The sequence below is a fragment of the Anas platyrhynchos genome, chromosome 22, assembly GCF_047663525.1.
Source record: "Anas platyrhynchos isolate ZD024472 breed Pekin duck chromosome 22, IASCAAS_PekinDuck_T2T, whole genome shotgun sequence".
NCBI lineage: Eukaryota > Metazoa > Chordata > Aves > Anseriformes > Anatidae > Anas > Anas platyrhynchos.
The window spans coordinates 2,598,054-2,625,039 of record NC_092608.1 but is presented as its reverse complement, the minus strand read 5'-3'; the positions used below and the strand labels follow the sequence as shown (position 1 = coordinate 2,625,039).

General features: G+C 46.6%; 1 protein-coding gene across 8 annotated transcripts in view; it reads right to left on the bottom strand.

Annotated features, from left to right (window-relative positions):
• RERE (arginine-glutamic acid dipeptide repeats) overlaps positions 1–26,986 on the bottom strand; it is a 222,513-nt gene that overhangs the window by 25,189 nt on the left and 170,338 nt on the right. For all 8 annotated transcript variants that reach the window (XM_072026842.1, XM_027443353.3, XM_027443354.3 and 5 more), the window contains one exon: positions 22,668–22,748. In XM_072026842.1, the coding sequence (XP_071882943.1) occupies positions 22,668–22,748 (81 nt within the window). The remainder of the gene's footprint in view (positions 1–22,667; positions 22,749–26,986) is intronic.

Here is a 26,986-nt window from a genome sequence, read left to right as displayed (position 1 = left end):
AGGGACAGACACGGGTAATTTTATCTCCAACCAGCCTGCTTTCTGTTGTGGCTCGCGTGTCAACTCCCATTAATTCAAACCAAAGATCAATTTGCAAATGGGCAGTGCGTGCGTGCAAAGCGACAGCCAAAATGAAGGGACAGCAGCAGTCTGAAATCCCTGAATTTTCTTTTAGCAAGGTATTAAAAAAATAATTCTAATACTCAGCCAAGAACTCAATCCTCCTGCATCTCAGTGAGATATTCACGTGCTATTTTTGTGTCTTTTTTATTATTATTATTACTGCCCGATGATGATTGTACCCACAGAACCAAGCCATGCCATGATTTTTAGGTGTACTCATGGTGGTGGGCTACTTCACAGCAACCACCACCAATGTGTGTCTAAAAGGAAACCATTCCCAGCTCATTGTGCCCTCCGATCAATACCCTGCCCTACTGCAACACCCCACTGGATGCCTCAGGCTTACCTGAGTGCCCCTGCCACAGCCCAAGGGCCCCCAGAAAATATTGGGTTTGTGTCGGTTGGAATGAGAAAGGTTTTCTCTCCCCAGAATACAGGGAAATACCTTCACTCCCCAAGGGTTCCCTGCAGCTTCTCCCTACAGGTCAGACGGGTGAGCCCGATGACTTCTTTATGGTCCCCCAGGACCAGCCCCTTGGTCCCAGCTGGTACCTCCAGGCCTCCTGCACCTTACCTGGGTGAATTCACAACCACCAGGCTTAGAAACCAGCCTGCCCCTATTCCACGCTCCGTGACCAGACTCCGACATCACTCAGGTACAGTGCTTCCCCATGATGCAGACAGTTTTTCCCCTTATTTCTCCAGAGAACGTGTTTTTTGCCCCTAGATACAGAACACAGGTCGCTTGCACTGCCAGCCCCACTGCTCCCCTGGGCAGGCAGTGGTCACTGACAAGACACGAACCAGAAAAGCAAGGAAGCAAAACCAACCAAGGCAAAAAAAAAAAAAAAAAAATGGAATTCTGAACATTTGGTAAGATTTTCCTGTTTTAATAGTGCAAGAAGAGCTAAAGGTAAATAAAGCCTGAGCCGCTTGTGTTTCGGATGTCCCACTCTGTAATTCTGCTTTCATTTAAATACAGCAATGAGGATCCCCAGCAAGGCAACCCTGCCGCAGCAGCACGGTCTCGGAGGCTGCTGTCTGCACGCTGACCTGCATTCCACATCTCCGTGTAACAGATGTTTTAGGTTTCCCAAACACATCTGGGATGAATCACACAAGGCTGGGCTTGTCAAACGTGAGCGTTATCTCCTCTGACATACAGCTTCCTCCCTTTGCAGCTCGTGACCCATAGGGGAGCTGCTGAGTTTGGACGCTTTGCTGAAGTCATATTTAAACCGACGGCGTTCAGAAAATAACCAAAAAATGACACAGGAGGCAACAAATTACACAAAATAATCCTGCCTGCTAATGAGGGAAGTTGATATGCAATCACCTGGGAACAGAGGAATGTGCCTGCCCTTTTTTCCTGCAGCTATCCTCACGACGGGCTAGCCCACGGTGAGAACTGCCAGAGCCCCGATCCCAGGCTGCAGACAGCCCAAATCTGACCTCTTCATAAAAACCTCTGTTGCAGGATGCCTGACACCTGACCAAGCCAGGCACAGGAACACAGCCGCCCCTTTTACACCTGGAAAGCATCAAATCAACTGGCCTGGACCACCAAGCCTATCACCAAAAAACTTGATCCCGGCGCAGCGGTGCGAGGCGGGCAGGGTCCCGCTGTCTTCTTCGGGCTGAGCCAGGACAAAAGCACCAAACTTCTTGCAAACAAAAGCTCTCTCAGACAGACATCCCCGTCGTTAAGCTGTGATTTTAAGCAGGCTTGGTTTCTCTTGGATCTCATCCCTCAACAGCTGTTTTCCTTTTACTGCTCTCAAAGAACATTTCTCTGAATCAGTAGATTTTCTAGATTAAGTGCGGAGGGCTGGGGGGTACTCCAAGCGTTTTCCTGTTTATCAGAGCGATATGTGAGGAGATGAATCTTGAGGCAGGACATCAAACACGCACACAAAAAGGGCTGCCACATAAGCAGCTTATCTCTCGGTTATTGTTGCTCCTTCCAGTCTCAAATTCTTTCTTTCAAGAAAAAAAAAATCCTTAGCAAGTAAAACTTAACTAAAAGACAATGGTAAGAGCTGGAAAGCAATATTAAAAAGACCGATTCACTGCAGCTTACTGTAATTCCTATGCAGTGAGCTCAAAATTGAAAGAAATTGCTAATTCCTAACAGTTCTGCTCTGCCCCGCTGTCTCCAGTGAGCATTAAGCCTTGCTGCTCCCTTGGAAGGTGAATTGGATCCCGCCTTCACAACTAGGGATAACAAAAAAAGACCAAAACCCCAAAGCCATTAATTTGTGGTCTGACTTCGGGCTCTGACTCATGCGGCCTTGCAAATCACGCTAGGGTGAGTCCAGAGCTGAGATGTGGCTGCTGCCAGCCCCGTCCTCCCTGCACAGGGCCAGAGCTCCTCGCCCTCCTCCCCAGCACACCCCAACTGCAGGAAAACCCCCAAAAATCCTCCACTGCAGCACTGGGGCTGTGCCAACACGCCTCGGGAACCCCACGAGGCCCAGATCAGGCATCCCATTTCGCCATTTGTTCCCTGCTAACGTGTCTAACAGGCACAGCGTGGCGATGCTCGCCACTAGGCAGCGTGAGTGATCAGTTTAATTAGCGGCTTGTGTTCACACAGCAACCGAGGTGTCAGGAACCAGAGGAGAGGCACTTATAATTGAGAACTTCAAAAGAACAACAGCAACAAGGAGGTTATAACAATACTTGCTGGCCGCCTTCGAGAAAATGAAGCCTACTGGAATATATTGATTCCGACGCACGCTTTAGAAGGATGCTCGACTGGTAACTGGTAAGCTCTAGCCATGAAGTTTCCAAAATTGCTGGAGTATGAATCGGTGTAAGTTTACCAGAAGACAAACTATATGCTATAGCATTTAAAAAATGCCACCACCAACAAACAATACCCCCAACACACTACAGAAGCATCCTACATTTCTAACAAGTGCTGCCACTCAGTACACGTACCCTTAATTACAGGGTGCCACGCAAGAGGCTCCACTTAAAGACATGCTAGCGTTTCCAGCAGGAATCTGAAAAGGCATCACAGACAGAATTTAGGAACACCAGAAGAGAAGTACCAAGGTGGCAGCAGAACAAACTGCTGCTGCACTGAACCTGGTGGTAGCTGGGTTAGCTTAACAAGTTTCCCCCAAAAGAGTGCAAGAACAGACTTTTCTCCCCAAAACCAAACCCATGGCTCTGGACACAGCATTCAAAACAACGTCACCTCCTATGTGACTGAGCTGCATTTGCTTTATGTGCGTTGAGCACTGGGTTTATGACAGCCGAATATTCCACTATTAAAAAATCCTTCAGGAAGAGACCCAGCGACACAGCTCAGGGCCACGAAAGCTGCTGGTGGATGCTGAGCGTGCTGCCTCCACCGCACGTGCGAGCCGGACGAGGGGAAAGCCGCGCGGCTCCATGCTGGGGACACGTTCCCTTCTCTCCTTCCAGCTGGGGAAGATTTCCCTTTGTGAAGCAAGGCTGGGTTTTAGCAGCGCTTGGGCTCGGGGCCAAGCTCAGCGAACGACCACATGTATCGCCCAGGCTAATGCTTCCTGCAGACACCCAACACTTGCAGCTTCTGCGCAGGGTTTCCCCGCACGCTGCCCCTTCCCACGCAGCCCACGCTGCCACCACATGGCAAAGTGGTCTGGGAGCCCTCTGGCTCTTCGCTTTTGCTTTTTTTCTTTCCCTGGCCTCTCCAGTGCTTACAAAGCCTCTCCTGCTGCCAAGCGTTGGAACGATCTCTCAAAATCTTGAGTGCTTGATCTTCAACAGCACGGCCAGGGGACAGGCTGAGATCTCCCGTTTTACACGACCCGGGGAGAACTTGGTCACCCCAGAAGAGAAAGTGCACGGAAGGACGAGATGAAGTCAGTTCTCCCTTCGCAAGGCTTGTTAAACCATCCTCTGCTCTGCCTTTCTTCCCTGCCTGCAATCCCTCTGGCATCAGAAGGGGAGGGATGCCTGCACAACGAGGAGGCTGCAGGTCTCCTTGGCAGGGGCTGGGTGATGAGGGAAGGGAGATGAAGAGATGAAGAGATGCTACCCAGCCTGTTTAAGGACCACTGCTGTAACCTGCTGCTCCTGTCAGCTCCTCAGCAGCGCCAGATCACAGCAGCATGTCAGAGGAGTTCTCACTGGCGTGGCACTACCAGGATTCACGTGCTGGGCAATGCTGACAGGCAGGATTTGCTAGGAAGGAGAGGCACAGCTCTGCTCCACACAGGAAACTCCTCCGGTCTGAGTGCTCTGCTGTCCGAAGGGAGGGAAGCAGCTGGGATCAAGCGCCGATCTGACTCCCATAAAACCTGCTTTAATTTAGACTAATATTGATTTGCTAAGACACAAAACTGAATTTCAGGCAAAGGACGCAAAGGAAAACATTTTACATGTGCCCACTTTAGACCTTCACATTCTTCAGACCACCACATCCGCAGCGTTTTATTTCCCAGCTTCAAAAGGAAATCTCCTTTTAACAAGCTTCCTTCACCCGGCAGTGACAGTCGAAGAAAAACAGTGAGGTGTGAGGAATCAGGGTTTTCCTGCTGCAGCAGGTAGCTGCTTTCGAGGGAGGTTATGAACAGGCTTTGCTGACACACACTCGGTCGGTTTGGTCCTGTAGGCACAAAGGAGAAATACTTTCCAAAGCGATGTGTTAGAGGAAGGTTCGTGGTGGTTGACATCTCCGCAGCCTCTCTAAATGCAGAATCCCCGTGTTTTCCATATGAAATATTCAATAGCCTAAGAATGCTCTCAGCTTTATGTGCAGTTCTCCATTAATTAGGAGCAAATCACAGCAGTGACAGCCATCTCAGCTCTTAAATGCATCTGCTGCTTCAAACAATTCATCACCTCAAGTTATTCCACGGCAACGTTATTACCTCCCAACAGCCTTTCTGTTCAGCTTAACTCTTCCCTACCTGCTTGTCCAGTTCCTGGACTGGCAGCATCCTGCTCTCCCAAATGCAAAGCCCCTAACCTGCAGGTTTGGGACAATTCTAACAGAAAACCACGGTCCCAAGGTGCAAGCTCCTTTCTGATTACGAGTGTGTTCAACCACCCAGGCAGCTGACATGAGTAGCGCAGCAATCTTGCAGTAACTGAGATCTGAGATGTCATACAACCCTGGAAAAAGAAATCCTGGAGGCCACAAATGTTGTTTTCTCATTTGAAAATCACTTTCCCATGCTGGAGCTAATGACACATGTTAAGAGCATGTTTTGAGTTTCTCGTGCATCACTTTGTAAGTAATTCCTCATCACTCCAACTCTCATTTCTCCCCCACATTAAACTGATCACAGTAACACCCCTATACGTTATTGTTTAATTTTGGTCCATCCTTGCAGGTACTGCTTGTAAAATAGCAGCAGCATTTCTCCACTTATCTGTACGTTCCTATTGCCGAGGTGTCAGGTGAAATCCTGGCAGGGCTTCGGGCCGTTCCCAAAGCTGTGAGGCCAACGAGGATTCCCCAGGCCCCCACGTTGCTGCAGCTCGCTGCTACCAACAGCAGGGCAAGAAGCGATGTCTTCAGGTGTGAACAAAACAACAGCAGCACATTAAGACAAATACAGATGTTGTTTTCATGCAAATGGTGCTAACGATAAAAACGAGAGAGAAAATACAGAAAACGAAGCACTGTAATAACAGAATCACTTACTGGATTTTTCTGTGGCGGATTCACAGCAGTGCTATTAGCATCTCTTTAAAACATTTCATGAATCTTTCATACACAAACACTCACAAGAGGCCCAGCGAACACCTGACATTTAACTCAGGCGTGTAAGGATTTTTACATTGCTTATTTTATACCGTGTAAAAATAACAGCAAGCGCTCAGCGTCCGAGAATGCCAGGCTGTAAGCAGCAGGTGACTGCTACACGCTCACGTCCCCAGAGCAGGCGAGGGGCTCAGCAGCAGGAAGATTTGCAATTCCTCCAACACCCCCTGTTCAAATTCGACCTGCAGCACTGGTGCCAGTAACCCAACACCCAGCAGCATTCCCAAGAAGCCCACGAGCATCTCAAGGGATCAAATATTTGAAGGAGTCCCAATCTGCTCCCCACCCTTTGGCACGCAGGACGCACAAAACACTGCAAGAGAAAAATAACCAGATTCATCTGGCCTTGGTGTAACTGAGATGCTTCAGGTTCCCGAACCAGCCTCTCTGCAGGGCGATGAGGGGCAGCAACACAGCAAAGCTCCAGCCTCCTGTGAAAAGGGTGACTGCGACCTAGACTTGGAGCTAGAGAAGTCTTAAAGCAGAGAAAATAAATGAGGAGGAGCAAAGAAACACCCTCTGCCAATTCCATGCTCCCGAAAAGCCCAGGCAAGCAAACAAATATCTACGTTCAAAGATACAAATAACCAATTAATCCTGTTAATTGCCTGCCCAGAGCTCCTTGTGAAATTGCACGCCCACAGCAGGCCACGGTGGGAACCACCGACCCTCCCTTTCAGGAGCTTTCGTTTCCACCCTGCACCACGTATCTGCACGCCGTGCCAGCCAAAAGGTCCTCCGAAGGAGGACGAGGAGGCAGGAACGAATTATGCTCAACATTTGTTCAGCCAGCACCGGGGCAAACATCTGCTTCAAGGCTGCGGTGGAAATGTTTCTATCAGCTCAGCCATCTTGTCTGGGAAATTACAAACCCTGGAGGGATGTTTGCTATTAAAGTTTCAGCCACTCGCAAAGCAGCCTTCTGACTGATGCAAGTGACACAGAATAATGCTGCTGGTATGAATATAATGCAGCACTTCAACTGGCCTCCTCCAGCATTTCTATTTCACAAGGACCCACACACCAATTTCCAACTGGCGTGGCCCGAAAGTATGCACAGCACAGGGTCTGATAAACACACCATTTCTGTTTCCCATTTCGTGTGCTTCAGAAAGGCACCATCAACCTGTGAAAAATGAAAAAGAAACAAACAAAAACCCCTTCCTAAATAACCTTCCTAAATAATTTTTCCGTGCAGGGTGAAGAGAGCTTGGAAGACCTCACTTATTGTTCAATACAGAGAAACTTCTCAGAAAAACACATTTCTGTTTGGCACTGCTGGCTAAACACACTAACCTGGTGCTCCGCACTCAAAGGAAGTTTTCAAGACTATGCCGCAGCCCAACACATCTGCCCGTGCACATCAGTAGTGTAATCCATCTTTTGCCCTCTCTATTACCACAACAGCTTTTTTATGTTTTAATAGCATGCCAAGCTTTTCAAGGACTGCTCGCTTCACCAGGCAATACCCTTAAGCAAATTGTTATCTTCAATAGCAACACCACAAATAAGGATCTGAACCAAGGCAGGTTTGCCTATGAAGAGAGATAAAGAGAAGGAGAATCACGGCACAGGGCTTTCGTGGCACAAAGCAGAGCAAACACAACTGCCACATAACCCCGGGATAATTGCCTCCATACTTTTAGCATTAAAAGCAGCGCCCCGCAGGATAATAGGAACAGGGCTGCCCATAGTGCATTAGGGTATTTAGGGCATGATCTCCAAGAGGCTGTTGTTAGCCGTACCTTTGAAAATGAACATTCAGGAGCAGCAGTGCTGTGGCAAGGCTGTGAGACCCTTTGTGCTTGGAACCTCCGCCCCAACGCCCGCTTGTAGCTCCCCGAGGCTCAGGCGATGGATTTGGAGCTTTTTGTGCTGTTTTGACTCTTGTTAGAATTTTGTTTCGTGGGAGTTTGGGTTTGTTTGTTGCTGTTTGTAATCACCAGAGCAGCTTTCTCACACTGCTCTTCTTCCTTCCAATCAATCCTACGTAGCCTCCCAGGGCGAGGGAACCGGAGAACGCACCGATAACGTACCCATGCGTATCACTGCTTTCCAGTGGAGAATGGACATGCACTGGTATGAGCAGTGCCAAAAATCAGGAGTAACATGAAGCACAGACCTCTCCCCCAGCCCCGAGCCAGTAACTGGATGGCTGTGTTGTATCCTAGGAGATGGGCCTGGTAACGTTAATTCGGTTTTCGAAGGGCAAGCAACTGGATTATCAGATCCTTGAGCCCCACCAGCACTAACTGTCCTTCGTGGCAGCCAGTGCTGGTGGTCTAGGGAGGAAAAAGGGAGAGATCTTGGAAACCAAGTGACCTTCTTGTCTTCTTCTTAAGTTAGTGTAACAAGACACAGCAACAGAAAGAGCCAGGAGGCTTTCAGTAGCATAGTTAGCCTTGGATTCCTGAGTAGCCAAGAGGCAGGAAGCTTTATTACAGTATCTCCGGACTATGCTGATCAGTAATACGTCCACTTACGTGGTCATTTTGTGTGACTCTTACCTGCAAGAACTCAGCAACCAAGAGCACAGCTGCAGGAGGGACAACAGCCAGGCTGCTGCCTGAACTAGGACATCCTCCAGGTACTGTGTTTATGGATGTCTGCCTATTTGTATTTACCATGAGAGAAAACAGTCAACACAACAAAGAATTGTATCTAGCAATGCAGAAAAATATCAGTTTCCTTTCCAACTCTGGATGGAGGTGCTAGCTTCAAAAAAAAAAAGTTATTTTCTGTACAGGCACAGAGACTTCTGAGATTTGAATTATTGAACAGATTAAATGTGGGAAAAGGTTGAAGCATTAAAAAATCCATCCCAAGTTACTCGTTATGATCAATGTTACGGTCCCACCTGTTCTATACTCAGTGCTCTGGAAATTAAAAACAAAAAAAACAGCAGCAAAACCTAACAAACCCGCAATTACTACAGATTATGTCCTTACAGTCACTCCAAGCAGATTACCTTGAGTGCAGAACACCCATACAGAGAGCTCGGCTAGGCACAAATTCCCAAAGCAAACTTTCCAATTCAGATTTCCAAAACGTATCTGAGGGCTTTATCGCGTAACACCAAATTCAAACAATGGCTTCTTATACTGCCTGTGTGTATTCACGTGGGTTATTTTTTTTTCCCCAAAAGCACTAAAGGCCTTCATTTGCATGAAGGAAGCAGAAGCAGCAGCAGAAAGCTGCTGCTAGCCCAGCAGACACCCTCCCTCCCCAGCAGAGCAGCAGGACAGGTTTTCCATGACTCACGTTTCCCTAACTCATCACACGCATGCTACTGCGGAGCGGTCTCCTAATTGAAACCATTCCAATTGTCAGCTCCACGAACAAAGCCTTTCCTGTGGTTCCCCAGCTGCTTTTCAGCGGGGTTTGCTCGCTCGCTAGGCTCAGAGAAACCTGCGCCACCCGTGGGGACCCAGGGCAGGTGCACAGCCAGCAAGGACCCCGCAACAAGCTGCTCTCCCCAAGCCCTTCTAAGGGCCTGGGCAGGGAAGGACAAGCTTCCTACAGAGGAGTTTTTAAGAATTTAATTAAGGGACGGGTGTGCATTGGTTCTGTTTGGAAAAGATGTGGGTACCTTCAAGTGATTTTCTCGGTGTCTGCGTCGCAGAGGGCGCGCGCCCCGTGGCTAACAGATCCCATGTGGAGCAGGGCAGCAGAGCTGCCAGGAACCCTGCAGCCTCCGAGCAGGCAACGTCAGCTTTAATTATGGCAGAGACGAGGCAAAATAAGGCAGAGGCAAGAAAGCTTTGGCAGCATCTAACTTAACTTTCCCGCTGCCCTTCAATGAGAACTCTTCTAGTGAAACAAAACGCGAAGCCCCACGATGTGCTGCAGATGAAAGCGACCTTGGGGAGCGAGGGAGAGGAGGAATAAAAGCAGATGGGGGCTCTCGGGATGGTCGGTACCTCACAGGCCAGCTGAACTCAGCCCCAGCCTTCCACTTGCTGATCTGGACAGGTCTCACGGCGGTGCCAGAGCAGAGCACGCCCACCAACAGCCAGCTATCCAGCCACCAGCTCCCTGCTCGCTGTTTTTCCCCTGCACTGCTCCATCTGTAAAGACCCTGACGGGTGTTCATCCGATTAAAGGAACTACCTCTTCTCATTAGCCTTGCTTTTGCCAACGGAGTGCTACAGCTACCGGGAAGTTGCAAAGGCTGGAGGGTGATGGGAGGAAGGTTACACAATGGGCTCTTCTCAGCGAGGGAGAAAAGATGAGGTATTCCTGGAGAGAGAACGAAGCGAGAATATCCAAAAGTCAGCAGTCCAAAGAACTTCTTACTCCTAAGATAAGAAGTCCCAGCTAGCCTGTTTTTTTCCTCCTATTTTAACGTGACCTTTATGGAACGACGAAGCAGGACTGAGCAGTGCGCCAGGAAGGCTGTTTATCTACAGCCTGCAGGATCTTCAGCTGCGAGGTGACAACTAGAGAAATCAAACACAACGTGAAGCCCAAAGTTTTCTCTCTTCTGTGTAAGTTGACTTGAAAAGGTTAAAGCCGTGCTTCAGTAACTCAAAAGAACAAAAAGTTAACGCTGGCTTGGCAAAGATGGAAATATATAAATATATAAAAAGCATTCAGTGGGAGTTTACGTACATTTGTTGCACACTATTTAATTGCTGGAGCAATGAAAACTTGTACAAGCACAATTTCTAAATGTCAGCATGGGGTGTTTTTTTTTGAAAGGCGATGACTCAAGATTGTGTAAACACAGGATAAGCACTAGGAAAGAGTAAATGGAGGAGGAGGGAAAATGGTAGGGCAATTTTCACTTAAACGCTTAACAACCCTGTTCATTTGTCTTCGGCAGTGCTATCAATACACTCCAAAGAAAAACATCCCGAAGTCACCGTGGGGCAAGTGGGGTCGTTCCTAACGACCATGACCAGCAGCTTATAATCATCTCCATCTCCCTACAGTAGATACACAACTTTTAAATAAAACTTGCCAGAGGTAAACTAATTTTTCCCAAATAGATCTTGGACAACTACAGGTTAAAACTCGCTGGTTGTTCAAACCTAACCAAGACTTTAGCTTTTCCCTTTTCATCCTTTAGCTGAAAAGCATTTGTAGCATTTCTGAAAGGCTTACAAGGGTAAGAAACATACAGATTTCCCAGAAACAAAAACATTACTCACCCTACAAGAATATAAATAATGGGAGGACAGAGAGGAGACCTGTGTGCCCATGGTGAGCAGACAAATTCTTTTCATAAGCTCTTACGCTCACAACAAAAGACTGTTCTAAAGCCAGGCAACAAAAATCCATCACATCAAATAGTACAGAATAAGAACATGAGCTGGAATTGTTAAATCAATACAACTTTAACGCAGCATTGGAGGTGGAAGGCCTTTGTCCATGTCACTTCATCATAACAAGGTGAAAGTCCAGGTATGCAACCCACAGAGTTATTCTACCTGCTGGATCTGATGCAACAGTGGGGACTGGGATGAATGTGCTTTTCCACGTGCTCTTTGAGCATCCAGAGCGTGCATGGTTCAGGTTTATGGCTCATTTTGAACCACAACTGAATCTGCAAGTTATTAAAATCCTGCAAAACAAAACCAGGGTCAAAACCAAAACCCACTCACTCCTGCAAATTACGTTCTACCAGTACCTAAGACATCATACACGGCAACTATGCTGCTCTAGGATGGCGACAAGAATCCTAAGCAGAAAACCTAGTCCTCGGTGACATCCAGGTTGCATAGAAGTCAAGCTCTAGTGAAATACAGCGATTGAATGTGAAGAACACTGCACAGGCAAGAAAGCTGCACCACGAGCACAATGTGATGGGGTAATGATGCTTACAGGACGCACCTTCTCCTCCGCAGGCAACACACGCTGTGCGCTTTGGGCTTTCAAAAATAATAAGTGAGCATTTATAATGGCAAAATCTCCCTTTCCTTATCTTGGGCTGCTGAATTGAGAAGAAAGTATCACCCCCGAGTATCAAAACTATTAGTAGGCAAAACCCGTAACAAGACAGGCCAACGTTAAGGTACAAAGACAACCTCAAAGCAAGCAATGCACTAAGATAAGCACCAGTTCATCTTGTGCTAAAGCACTGGCAGGGCTGGGAGTGATTCCAGAACGCAAGATTTAATTGTTGTTGGCGTATGGAATACCTGCACTGTATTTTCTCCTCGAGTGCCCCACAGTCCTCACCAGGTTGTTCCCAGCTATGGGACTCCAAGCATCACCCTGCTGCATAAGATCACGATAGCTGAGCTTGTCCTAGCTTAGGAAATCCAAGCAATGCTGTTAGCCCTGCACGTTTTCTGAATTCGTTATCAACCCTAAAGGCCTAAAAGAGACTTCAGGGAAGAAAAAGGAACATACAAAAAGCAGCAGCGGTAGGGCTGCAAGAACAAGAAAAAGAAAAGGGTTGGTTTTACAGTTTAATGGGTTTTCTGTTTTGTGTTTGGCGGTTTGTATTTTTTGGGGGTTGGCATGATGTATTTCTGCAGTTCCCTCCTACGGGCAATTCAGGTAATGAAAGATTCAGGCTTTGGCAAGGATCGCTTTCTGAGCCATAAAGAAAAAGAAAAGAAAAAAAGAACCATAATTAAGCTTACCGGAAACAAAGCTAATCAAACTCGAACAGTAACAAAGGGCAACACAAACACGTTGACTGTATCACATCTTCCTTGCTGGCCAAGAGCCCAGAGTTTTCATTCCCCCCCGAATTTCACAATAGCACTAACAAGCCCCAGCCCGGGGCGCCCAGCTCCTCTACAGGCTCGGTTTGTGTGAGGTCAGCTTTTCAGAAGGTCAAAAACGCAGCATGTGGAAAGTGTTAAGACTTTTATGTAGTAGAGGAGGTTCTTAAAACTACTACTGTTCGACTCAGAAATCTTGGAGCTTCACAGATCATTAGAGGTTTCTGAACCACAGAGAGAAGGGCAGAGTTAGCAAAATAAATCAGGAGTTCCTGTGGGATGTGCTAGTGCTTACACAACAAGAGGCACCAGGCACAAAGCAGGCTCAAGAATTAAACAACAGGGAGGACTTCTCAAATTGCATGAGGAATGAGCTGGTTTCTAACCTGGAGTGCGCTCTCCCTTTCTGTAAAGGTTAGGATCTAGAGGCATCGGACGAAATAATTCAGCGTGTGTCAGGCAAGTTCAGAGGAAGGGAAAAGGGAGCACAGAGAGGATGTCTGGGGGAGGGAGGAGAGGGCTGAGACAAACTGTTCCATCCAGCGGGAACAACGTGGCTCGTCACGGCAGCCCGAGTACTTCTCAGCACCTCCTGAACGGCAGATTTCTCTTACTGCTGCGCAGGAATTTGGGAGCTAAAAAGAAACTGCATTCCCTGCCAAATTTCGATTTATCAGGTGACCAGAACCAGTAAGGACTTCCCAAGCATCAGTACTGTCAGCATGTCCCATTTTGTCATTCATCTCAGGGCACTCGGGCCATTGCTGAAGACCCCAAGTTCTTAAACCCCGTGATTACATGGGAACCCCCTCGCCCACTCACATCTCCTGCAAGTTTCTAACTTCGTGTTTGCGAAGAAAAGAGGAATTGAAAACTTTCATCTCGACAGGTACAACCCAGAAGGAACTCCCCCCGGCACTGTAAGGTTTCTTAACATATGGGATGTAAAAAGGAAAAGGCTTTCTGTGGAAGCTGCTTTGGCTACTGGAGGTTTGATGGCACACTGTGGCTGGGGTTGGATTTACAGCCTTCCTCCCACCTTGTAGACCGAGCTGATCACCTGGCACACACCACGTCCCTCAGGGACACGCTGCTGGGACAAAACCAGCAGGTTTACCCGAAAGGATAACACCATCACCCCTAAGAAACCATCAGTGGTTTGGGGGCCTGATAAGCACTTTCTTTCTTTCAGCAATATGAAGGGGAAATGGCAATAGATGGGATTTCAGCTCCTGATGTTCCTTGAAGTACAGGGACCTGTTATCGCCCCAGACCGCCTTGGTTTCCCCTAGCCACAGCCCCTTGAAACAATTCTTAATTCTTAATTCTAAACTATTCTTAACTCCCCGTTCCGTTTATTCCACAATCTGTATAATTCCAGGGAGTTTTCCTTGGCAAGGAAAAAAAAAAACGAAAAACAAACCCCAGCAATCCAGCAATCAAGCACTGCTTCTTTTTTACAGCTGTCTTGAAACAAAACTGACAAAACGAGTGCATCTGTCTGCCCAAGTTATTGTTGTCTTGCTCTCGGTACAGTTATAGCAGCATATTACAGGATATTTACGACTGAATAATGTATTTGGGGGCTGATTTTACGCCAAGAGAACACCAGATACACACAGTTCTTACGGTGCCATCTGGGGCAGGAAGCAACGATTAAGGCCGATGATCTGTTGTGTGGAAACTGAATTTCATGCCCAGTGGGACGGGCAAGACGCATTAAAAGTAGAGTTTACTATCCGCCAACACCTGATGGCTTCTTCTGGTGCACAACTGTTTGCCCCCAAAGGTGTGTGTGTGCTGCTGTGCCACGCATCCTGGTCCTCAACTGTCTGGGTATCCGCGTTACGGAACCGCTGGCTGCTCTGCACCCCCAGGAGCTTCACATCACCCCGACTGCCCTGTAAGCACGAACCTCACAGCAGGTTAAACTATGCACATTTACTTCTTGAGCTTGAACATTCAAAGGAAACTGCTGTGATACCTTCTGAAATGGTAATCTGTCCCTTGGATGGTGAACACACACTCGAGACAACACCTGGGTAGCTCTTCCAAACACCCTGAGCTAGGCGGGTGTTGTCCCAGGCAGGTATCATCTGCAGCACCAATACATTGCTCCTCCAACTTGAGGCCTACATTGTGTTGTCCCCTTCAGGGCTTTTTTTCCACCCAAAAATGGACAGTATCACCTTAGAATGCCACATTAAAGCTTAAAAACCTGTGTAACGTGCCATAAAACAAAGCCACTGAGCCACGTACATCTTCCAGTGACTAAATCAAGTACTTACAGGACACGATTTGTTCAACGCCATTTTTATACCAATAATACAGTATAAATATAAATGGTATAAATAGTATTAAGGACATCAGGGCGTATCTTCCTGCTTTGCCACAGATGTTTTCTGTTTCCCTGAGCAGGTCACTAGGCTTGCTTCTGCCTCAGCTCCTCACCTGCAGAAACCTAACAGCGCTGCCTTTTGAGTGCAAGACTAAAGATCCTGAGATCCTCGTGCGTCACCCGTGGGTATATAAAGCTAGCACCCCAAGAGGATACTTCTAGAATCTTTCTCTACACTAAGCCATTTCAAAAATCAGACACTGGGCAGGATTATACAAATCTCTTCCTGTAGTTACCCAAATTTTGTAACACTAACACTGTTCTAGGACAGGATGTTCCACGAATATCCCTGTTGTTTCAAATGACTTGTCTATTTTTGCCCTTCTGAAAACCAGCTCGAAGTTTTCAGATCTTCAGTCACTGACTGGATGGGAAACAAACACAAGTTTGTTTGGTGCACAGCATCCGTGGAAAAGAATGTTGCCAGGATAAAAGACTCCGTCCTGAAAATAAACAGCACAATTTCTCAAACAGATACCTATTTTATGTATCTGAGATTCACAGGACCTTAGGATTGATGTCTGCGGATTTGATGCAATCTGACAGCTGCTGAAAAAGAAGAAGAGCCAACACCTTTCCTCGCAGGGAAAGAAAACTGCAGAATAAAAAGTACACAGTTGTTGATGAACAGAAACGTTCCCTTCAGCACAGATAAAAAAAAAAAAAAAGAATTCACAAAAAAATAAACAAAACAATAAAACGCCTTACTTTGGTGAATTATAAACAGAAGGTAAGGAAAATGTGGTGCAACTGGATTACGAAGAGTCATGGAAGCATTGTTCCCTCTCACTTGTGGAGAGAAAGACTGGGACAATATTGTATCAATTTCCCAAATAATCTTGGTCTAGATCTTCAAATACATACTTTTCCCTACAAAGCAGAAATTGTCCTTTTGGCTCTCTGACAGAACACAATGCAATTGCCTAATGGCCTTCTTTTGCTTGCAACAATATTTTACCTCCACCTACCTCTAAACCTTCAGAGAAAAATAAACAATGGGTTTCAATCTTGTAAAGTAAAATATAAAAAAAAAAAAAGAGTGCAAACAGAGTTGATTTATTATCCATACTAAATGCAATTCTAGAGTCCAGTTGGCACAGTGAATGCACCTTCTATTTTTATGCTCTTCACCTACAAAGGTTTCTTAGTGAGAAACACAAATAAGCAGCCCAGCTTCTGAGCTGATGACGCTGTAAATTACCTTCACAGCACAAAAGTAAAACGCAATCGAAAATGAAGAAAGCGAGCTTAAGAGATTTAAACCAAATAAAAACAAAGCACAGCAGGTATTTTCTATCTCTGGCTTTCCTTGCTGTAAAATTGAGAGAGACAGAGGTATGGCTAAAGGGTCTGGGGGCTTTGGACGATGGAATCAGTGGCTCTGGGTGAGCAGGTACCAGTCGATGTAAGAAGGCAGCTCCCAGTGCAAGCATTTAGATAGGAGCAAGATACTCCAGAATATGCTATGTTTGAAGAAGAAACTCGTGAACAAAAAAGAAAAGGGACAGCAATGTGTAAACCACAGGGTAGGAACCATTGCCTACCCAAAGCAGGCAGCTGGCAGCTCTACTCACCTCCAAGACCCAGCTCAGCTCTGGAGATGAAGTCAACACGGTGTACACCAGAGGTAAAGCACAACTCTCACATTTCTTTAGGACCTTTTGAAACCTCCAGTTCTATTATCCAATAAAATGATGACATTTGCAATAGGTTTAACAGTTAGACTTTCAGAAACGAGCTGAATCGCACTGAGCACACATCCCCAGCACCCCTCAGATGATCTGGTCATTGTGAACAGCTTTTAGCTCGGCGCCACTTCAATCTAGGAATACCTCCATCTGAGCTCAGCTTCTCAGAAAATCAGCTTTTTCAGCATTTCCTAAAATTCTCTGGCTTGCTTATTCTGCTCCTGGGGAGAAGCATGAAGTGGATTACTGTATGCCTCCTTGGTACCCTGCTTTATCTGAAAGCCAAGCATTCCCATTTAGAGTGTGTGTCGTCGTCCCCCCCCCGTCAGCTCAGCTAGTCACTAATTTAAAAAAAAAGGGGGCAAAAAAATAAAAATGGCAACATGTTCCCTACAGAAGTTTGTTATGCAAATGACCCGATGGTTTCACTTAGACAGGAAAAGCAACCAACCGATGCCCCGGCCTGCTTTCAGAGCTGGGGCCCAGTAGGATATCTGCTGTGACTGTATTAAAAAAAAAAAAAAAAGTCCTAGGCTATCGTTTTTAAAACGTGAAGCCCAGTCCCTGTTTTACCAAGAACAAAACCCTCCGAGTGTAACAGCCGTGCGATGGAAGCGCTAGCAGCAGCGAGCAGAGCTGAAATGAAAAGAAGCAGTGGCTGTTTATGTTGGCAGTCACTTCAAACCCTAATGGAAAATTTCAGCTCTGCCTGCATCGAGGCTACAGCAAGTTATTAAGGAAAAAGGTTCAGCTTTCAAACAGAAAAGGCTTGCGCAGCTCGTCCCTTTCTGAACGCTCCTGCAGCAAAGGCAAGTCAGGAAATAATAGGGCTGGACCACGCAGTGTATTAATATGCTCTCGTTAGGGGAATGCACCATCAAACAAAACCTATTTCTTTTGGGAAAGGAGAGCAGCGATAACGCCCAGCCCGCAGCCACAACCCAATTCAGCTACTGCTAAAAGTAAGTTACACCACTGGGTGTAAATGTTAAAAACTCGATGTGGGGCTAACTAATCACTTTCTTCTAAGGGACCTAAAGATATTCACCTAATTATCCCCCTCTTTATTAACGGGAAGCCGCGATTTGAGCAATTATGCTGCAGGAGAACGGTTGCCACCCGTGTGCCCCGTGGCATTTTGCACTGCCCCAACCAGCACAGCACAGAGCCGTGATGGTCGGAGGACAAACACCTTGCCAGGCTCCACATATGGCAGCCACCGTGACCTTTCAGCCACCGCACATTTGTGCTATATTTAAGAGCTACTCAGGAAGCCAATATTGTGTATTATGTAACACGAGATTAAGCATTAATGAGGCAAGAATAAAATTGTTTAGCTAAACTCCAATCTAAAATTAAACAGAAGTTTGTGCTGAAAGCTCCCATTGCACTCGTGTTGCCTCCTAACATTAACAGAGGACAGCTTATTTAGTCTCAGGGACAAATCCCAAACAGCATTCGTTTGGGCAGGAGGATTTTTACTACCATAACAGAGAATATTTTTCCTAAAGAAGAAATCGGTGCACGTTTAGTCTGCAGGCACATGAGAAAGCACCCTGCAGGTATTTTGATCTAAGGGAGGCAGTTGATATTCATTACTTTTATTTACACTGCGTTTTAAGGCTAAATCCAGAAGCATCCACCCAGAGGTAAGACCTTCAGATCGCACTCTGCTGTCTCTTGCCAAGCAGCCAAACCAAAAATCATACACAGCAGAGATGCCTATGTGCTGAACAGAGAAATTCAAAACAAAATTAGACCAAAGCCTGCAAGTCTCCACAAAGGTTCACTGTTCTCTTTTTAGACTTCTCCCTCAGCAAGCGGCTCCTCAAGGCTCACCAGGGGAAGAGACGAGCAGACAATCAGACCACGGTCACAATCCCTGCACCATAAACCCTTCTGATGAATGCAGGAGGAGTCATTCAAGAACCTCAAAGCATTTCGGGGAGGTGTCAGCCCCACTTTTAAAAATAGGCAGAAGCACTTAATAAGCACTTGGGCCTGTTCCCATGGAAGATGTTTCCAAAGCCTGGATTCAACTGCAGCAAATGTGGTGGCCAGTGACTAACACATGGTATTAGGCTTAAACCTAAGCACAGCTACCAATGGGACATTCACTTACATCCCCTCCACTTCTGGTGGCCTAGATGTTGGAGTTTTGCTGGTCAGACAAAATATTTAACACAAAGGGGGCTGCAGGAGCTCCAGTGGGAGAGGACCTGGCTCTGACACCGTGATGTGGTGTCCCCCTCCTGGCCCCGTGTTTCTATTTACCTCTCGCACATCAATGACACAGAGCTAAGCTATTTAGAAGAACCCAGAAAGTCATGCCCTGATCTTGTAGGCATTTAAGTCCATTTATCATGGGCCCATAAATGCTGGTACTTCTGAAGCTCTCCAATTCAAGCAGTTCAGTGCAATCACCTGAAGAATTCGGAGTGGGGATCGTTAACGCTTTGAGAACCCTGTATATCACCAAGTTTTAGCGAATTAACCCAAAACAGGAAGAAAAAAGCACAGACAAAGCCAAATCAGATAATTATGAAACCTTGCTGCCAGCTGTTTATCTTGCATCTCACAGCACAGGAATTCAAATGGAAGCTACTCACGAAAACTGGTCGTGTCACAAAGACTTCTCTGAAAGTTCATGGCTTACCATGGGGAAAAATCCAAAATGTAAGCATGACCCAAAGACTTGAGGGGACTTCCCAAACAGGGCGACAAGAGAGAGCTACTCAAGAGGAAGGGGAAAGGAAGGACACACGGGAATGGAGGGACAGATACATTTAGGGCAGAGTTGAGTGGAAACCCAAGGAAGTTTCAGAAGCTGTATTTAAGCCCATCTACATGGAGGCAATTTTTCTCCAGAGCATCATACGGTTAATGCTGATCCAGCCTTAAAGCCAGTGGCTTTCCTTAATCAACCTCAGCACTCCCGTTTCAGCAGGGGGCATGCTCAGATAAGAGCTGGTTTAGTTCCCGTGTCTCTTGCTCATAAAAGCCTGAAGAGAAAGAATGCTACAGCTATTTACGCTCGTGCCCACTGGGAACCTCTCTTAGACATAATTGCTTTGAAATAAACTGGATGAGTGAAGACCTAAACAAAAATACTGCTTTGATATGCAGTCAGTATTTTCTTTCATGAAGATCTTTGCTGGCTGGTTATTCATTTAGAAGTAACTACGTTAAAAACGCTGAAAAAAACGTGTTCTATTAGTTAAAACACACACTGAGGAGCACAGGGGTTTCTTAACAGCTCTCATGAACTGCGGAGAGGGAAAAAAGCAAAAGGCACAGCTCAAATAGGGCATTTCTTAACATGCTTGTGAAAACTTCCTACAGTATGGCTCAATTCTCACCTCTCCATGGCCACTATACATCTTCCAATATTACAAAAGAAAGAGTGCCATATTAACCTCTTGTTTCTGACTTCCTTTCCAGTAGCATCAGCTTGATTTAATATAAAATAGGCCTAGCCTTCACGATAATTTGGTATTTCTATTGTATTACTTATCTCCCACCACTGCAATGTTCCAACTGCAGGGCTTACGGAGGCATTAGGAGTTCTTTCCCAGAGAAAGCAGCCTAAGCGTCTAGAAAAGGCATGCATTATACAAAAAGCAAGAAAATAAGGAGATTTAACTTGAAGTGGGTTTTCCAGAGAAGAAAAAAAAAACCCTGCCTCCCCTCGCCACAGACTTCAGCGACTGGTTAGGTAAACTCCTAATAAATAAGAAGCGTGTAGGCTGTACTGACCTATAACCTGGTTTCCATTTAGGGCAAGTCACTTCGAGAATGTCCCTGTCTCATTTTCAAGCAGCTTTTGCAGGACTTGGGAGTTGCTGTAGTTCCCTTGTGTGCCTATAAAGGCTTTTAGAGTTCTACCTCATGTTAATATGGTGGCTAAACAGGAAAATAAGGCCTGTTTTCTAGCATTTCTGGAATTGCTAGGGGGTTACTTCACATCGCAACAGAAGAATGACAGGCAAAGTCTCTGAAATTATTCTAGTGACCTAAAAATATACAAATTAATTCCAGAACCTTGTAATTTGCAATATTCCTCATACCACTCTAAGGAGGAAAAGCAAAACTGGATAGTCAGATACTATTTACTACAGCCTTTATCTTGTGGGTCTTACTACAGTAAAAATGCTGCAAATTTTGTCTGAAAACACAGTGGGAATTAAAAGAGAGCAGAAGGGAGACCTGTGGGCAAAAATAGGAAACAGAGATTAAACAATCTGTTGTCGGTCAAAGGTTACTTGTAGATCAGTTACCACTAGAGGCTAAAACAGCCTGCTCAAAACCACGAACACACGGCTTCCAGTTGCTCAAACTTGGTAGTTAGTCTTCCCGACAGTAAAAATTTAGAACTAATGAAACAAAAATCTAACACTCGCACAATAATAGCCTGTATCAAATTTCACACCACTTGCAAACCTTCTACAGAGCCTTGGGCCTGATATCCAAGTGCAAACAGCAGAAGTCAAGTAGCAGAAACAGGGTCAGGCACATGCCCCCAGCTCTCAGGTCTTTAGTTTTTTCTTTTCTCCTGCAAACTCTTTTTCTCTAGCACAAAGAGACGTGTTTTATTTCAAGTTGTATTTCATACTCACTGTAATTCAAACTTTTAAACAGTAATTTTGCCTCTTGGTAACTTCTCCGTCAGAAGAATCTGTTCTAAAGTAAACACAAACTTGTCCTAAATCCATTGCTAGGAATTGCTCCAAAGCAGAGAGGAAAGGGCTGCTGAAGCTGGCTACGTGCTGCTAGGAGCACATTATTTCAGCATTCCTCTTAAGCTGCCATCTTTCCAACACCAGGCCTTCGTGCCTCAAAATCCATCTAAATACCAAAGCAAGGTCTACCTACACTTGCTCAGTAATTAAGTTTCCCTGTCGTTCTCAATGCAATCAGTGAACAGAGACACTGTTTGAGGCACCCCACGAATCACTTCACCCTCCCCTTCCTATTTGACTCACACACTTATTAGCTATTTACTGATGAAAGACTGATAGCACCGGGTCACGTCACAAGAACATCTCAGAAGGGGAGAAAGGAAACATCTTCCAGTACGCAGGTTTTACAGGTGGTAAAATATTTTCCCAGCAGTGTCTTCCTTTCATCCAAGTTCCAAACAAACAAGAAGTCTAAACAACCTCTTCTTGGTTATGCTTTAAATAAATATTTTCAGAACCATTAATGCAAGCGCACTGAAAATCCTAAAAAACAGTTACCCCGCCTCACTTTTCGTGGAGTTATTCCCCTTCTAAATTCAGAAGGAACATGAATACTGCTTTCCAAAACCGCCCTCCCAGCAGTTAAATGACACCTGCAGAATGGAAACCGAAGCTTCTAGAGAGGCTCGGCAATTAGGACTAATGGAAAACTAACTAGATTCCCAAGGCTTCCCAACCCTCCTTTCCTTTGAAGAAGTCAACCACTCCTCCCTGCCCGCCCTCCTCCTAAGCACTTGCCAGGCTTTTTAATAGCATTTGACAGTTCGGCAGCCTGATGAAGTTCGGATCGATTCAGAAACTCAAGTTCCACCTCTGCTGTCCGCATACTTCAGGAAGGGAAGAGTTAAAAACGCCACCACGGCTGGTGCAGGTCGCGGCAGCGGCACATACCTCCTCCTTCCTCCACCTTCAATTAGATTGTGTTTTGTTTTCGGCTTTCTTTAATTACCCGCTGCCATCCGAGCCCAACTTGGTGGCACGAATGTATTATCCCCTCGTAACGTCAGGATTTAAAATTAGATTTCGTCCCCCAGAAACGCGCTTCATCCAACCTTAATGACTTGGTCCAGCAACGACGCCGATTTTATGTAACAGCCTTCATGCTAAGACCTAAAAACTGCACTCAAAATTACAGCCACCTTTTCCGGCCGTACGTTTTCTCTCATATTAATCCGAAAGGGATCAAATTCGGGGCGAAAAGGAAGCAGTTCTGCCAGATCAAACGCTGAAGCAGCAGGAGAAAAAGCAAATTACATAAAGTCCGAATGTACTCACGGTCTCCTTATTCGGAAGCAACTCCTTTCGGATCCTGAAGAAGTTCTTGCCGTACTGCCTCAACCCCTTAATAAAACGTTTCTGCGATAAAAGATAACAAAAATAGCATGTCAGCAGAGGGGAAAACAAAAAGATCTCGGTAATCAGCACAACTGCCAAACAGTTCAGAGCGCAAGGACTGCCGATGGAAGGAAACGTACACGTACGCAGCGACGGAGCGGGCAGAAAAGGCTCCGAAAAGCCCCCGAAAAAGAGAAAAAAAAAATCGAGCCAGATCCCTTGCTATGCCAAACTTGCAGCGTTTGAAGCTTTAGAAGAAGAAAGTCAGTACCGCAGCCGCTCCTTCTCCGCGACGGCCGCAATCCGCCGCCGCGCGTCCCTCAGCGCTGCTGCCCGAGCGGGAGGAAGGCGGCGGAGGGGAGGAGGAGGAGGAAGAGGAGGAGGAAGAGGAGGAGGAGGCTCCGCAGGAGGTGCCGGGGGGCTCAACGCGTTCCCCCCCGGCTTCGCCCTTCCTGACGCCCGCTCCCGGGGAAGCTCCCCCCCGGCGGCTCCGCCGCTTCCCTCCGCCGGCTCCGCAGCAGCTCAGGGGGCCCGGGGGGGCTCCGCGGGGAAGCTCCGGGGTCCCTCCGGGACTCGACCCCGGCTCCGGGGGCCGCTGGCAGCGGGGAGAAGGGCGGCGGGGGCCGGGCGGAGCGGCGCGGAGCGGCCGCCGGGAGCTGAGGCGAGCCGGGGGCCGGGCGGGAGGCGGCGGCCGCCCAGCGTGTGATGGCGGCGGGGCTGGGCGCCGCGGGCGCGCCGCAAAAGGCGGCCTGGATCGCCCCACACGCACACAACACCCCACAAAACACAACCCCACAAAACCCTCCCGGAGCCCCCGGCTGCCCCCCGCGGCTCTCCTCCCCTTCCCGGCACGGCGGCGGGGAGATGAAGGCCCGAGCCCGGAGGGCACGAAGCGAGCGCTGCCTGTGAGGGAAGGGGAGCGGGGCACGAAGGAGAGGAGCAGAGGCAGCTCCCCGAGTACAAACGCACCCAGCAGGCTGGCTTAGTGCCTTCTGGACTAAGTCTTCCTGCAAACACCGACCTGAGGGAGGTGGGCAGGGGATTAGGGGCTTCCACGCTGTGTGGAGGCTAGGGAATTTGAGGAAGGGCTACCAATTTTCTGCCACAGCAGCGCTCTGCACGCCCCACAAGTGCCCACCACATCACTGGGCAGACCTGCTCCCACCTGAGGGGACTTTAACAGAATCACAAACATTTCCTCACCTCACCCCAACCCTCCAAACCATTAAGACCACCAGGGTTCCCACAAAACCACCTGGGGGCACAGGGACACAAACAAACAGCCCCTGGTCCACGCTCTGAGATCTCAACCCTGTGCGTTGGGGCTCAAACCTAAAACCAGGTCCCTCCTAAACCAGGGGACCCAGCATGCAGGCGTCGTGTTCAGAGCCTGGGGTGTTCGGGATCCTGCACCGGGCCCCATGGATTAATGGCACGGTCCCAGCCCTGCACACCCAAAGATCACCAGATACCAAGCTGCCCACAGCCTGTGGGCTGATTCGCATGCATACCTCTGGCTGTTTACCATGTGAATGGCGAGGAATTTTCATTACACCGAGAGGGGGACACCATGTACACACCTCTGCCGCCTTGTGCTTCTGGGCTAGGTAAGATGGCAGTGGCACCATCCTCCTCCTGCCAGCCCCGGCATCCCGAAAGAGCAGCGCTGTTCCTGGCTACAACTTATGGCAAAGAATGAAAACCAACTACATGGAGGAGGATTTAAGAGCAGGCAAACCAAAATGAACTCGGACTGTCGACACCACTGCCTCCTGGGCGCTATCAGCAGTACAGCACTTCTGTGGCATCAGCTAACAGCATATGGGAGAACTCGACATGAAAAGCCGGGGGGAAGGAGGAGAAACCAGAGCGGTGAGACCCCAGCCATGGGTGAAAAGCACAAGGAACAGGAGAGTGCAACCCCATAAAGAAGAAAGGCCTGGCTTCCTATTCCTCGTTTTACCTAACATTTACTACGGTGTACCTGAATTCTCAGGGGAGAAGTCTATTTATCTTCTTAAGAAGGTTTCAAATCAAACTCTTTTACATTTGCTTCGTGTTCTCGTTCAACTATTAAAATCTAAAGCAAACAAAACCAACCAAACAAACCAACCAGCTATGACAAACTGTTTTCCATTTGACTCAGGAGACATCAAAAATCCCTACTGGCAACGTCAGCCTAGCAGAGCCTGTCTGAGGGAGCCTGAAACGCCGCCCCAGGTTTCCAAACGTGACTGAAGGCGTCCTTCTGCCGCTCTGAAACCCCGGCCAATTATGCTGCCACCTTTATCAGTGTCGTATAAAATGAGCACCAGGCCACTGAGGCAGCACAAGAAGCTATAAAATAGTTGTGTCTACTCAAAGGCACGAGACAGCCACTCTTCTCAACAACCACACATAAAAAGCAGTTCAATAAACTTAGAAAATCTGAACTTAAGGAGCTTTTTTTTAAAAAAAACATTTTCTCTTCCACGTTTTCCTTCCTGTTCTTCCATTAATTCAGGCATTATGTTCAGCTCTTGCTCAGCCCGCAACAAAACCAGCTACTGCTTTTCTCCAAGTCCAGCACAACAGAGACCTCTCCTAAACACATTTAAATATTGAGAACCAAATAGTCACACACCAAATCAGAAGCGACCTGTTGTTCTCCTGTCTGTCATAAAACAGGCTGCCTAATGCCGTTTGAATTCTCTCTCCTCTGCACAAATGACATGCAACAAATTTTATGGCTGCATTTTAACAGTGCAGAAGATGTGGCACTCACAGAAGGTATCAGCAAACAACAGCCAACGAATTAAAGAGCCTTAAACCCATGGATGCATGAGAATGGAGCTCTGGTAAAAAAAAACAAAGTGGCTCTAGAACACAGTGGTTTGAAAATCCAAATTCTGTATTTTGAAAAATTAAGATAAACATTCCAATTTTACCACTTAAGTAATGTTTTAAAGTTCGACATGTGACAGGACTGTCAGCATTATTGTTTGTGCTGTCACCAAAGACAAACTGTAACACAGCTGACAAAAATACTACGGGTAATTATTGTTGTGAAGCAGCATTAGGAAATCCCATGGCTTGCTAGGTCAGTCAATATTGACAGTCAGAGATATTTTATGAAGTGGTTACCATGGCTATTGACCAGCCAGAACACAAGATCTCCTAATGCCACTTTATAATTTGAGCTTCCCCAGTAAAATTTATTAGGTTCTACAGTATCCTGCTCCGATGTGTATACAGGGAGCTATAAATAACCAAGGAAGAACAAGGAACAAGCATGTTAATGTTTGCATATGTGTTCCTTGCAGGTCCCATATTTTATCCCGAGAAACAAATATCATGACAAGATACACAAAGCCATTATGTTCTGACTAACAGAGCTCAGATGGCATGTTTATCAATGTGATGATAATGCCATTGCAAAGCTGTAGTTAAGGTTATGCGTCAGGGTTTCTATTATCAAGAGACTACAGCTTGGCAGGAAAAATTTGCTGCTGCATGCTGAAATTCAGCACCCCAGGTTTTAACTGGGAACTGAGGCTCCCAGTTCACTTTTCATCTTGTTTACTGCACAAATCGAAGATACGGCTGGCTCTAAAAGCACACAAGAATAACATCTAGTAAAAAATAACCAGTTTAATCAATTTAAGATTTTCAAACGGAAGCCTCATGGGCTTCAGAAAGGCAGGATGAGTGATAAAACCGCAAATTTGTAACTCCTACTAATATGTCTCTTCTGAGGTGATGCTTCAATTGGGTTTAGATCAAATGTATTTTCTTTAAGAGAAGCCATGTGTTATTTCTTTCCCTTCCCACGACTCCCACCTGGTTAATTAATGAAAAACATGTTGTAATGCAATACATTTGCAAACACACAAATACAGAGGCTTTTCTGTTCTTTCTTAATCCAACAAATAAGGATTTTTCCTCAATTTTTCTAAAAAAAAAAAATCCCCTCTTTAGACCATGTCCAAGAACAACAAGTTCTTCTCTCAAACATTTCCTTAAATTATGAGCGTATAAAAAAGGGAAGTTAGAGTGGAAAACACTATGATTTTTTTTCCAATACAGATTTTACGATCATGAAAGCAATAGGTACAGTGCACATTTTGAAAGGCCTGAGATTTGCTAGGCAGATGCCAGCTGAAGTTGTCACCATCTTCCACGTTTAATGCACCTTATTAAGTTTTATAGCAAACGCGCTAAGAAGATTTACAGGGCTTTAATAGTTAACAGCAAATAAACACTAAATGCGTAAAAGCATC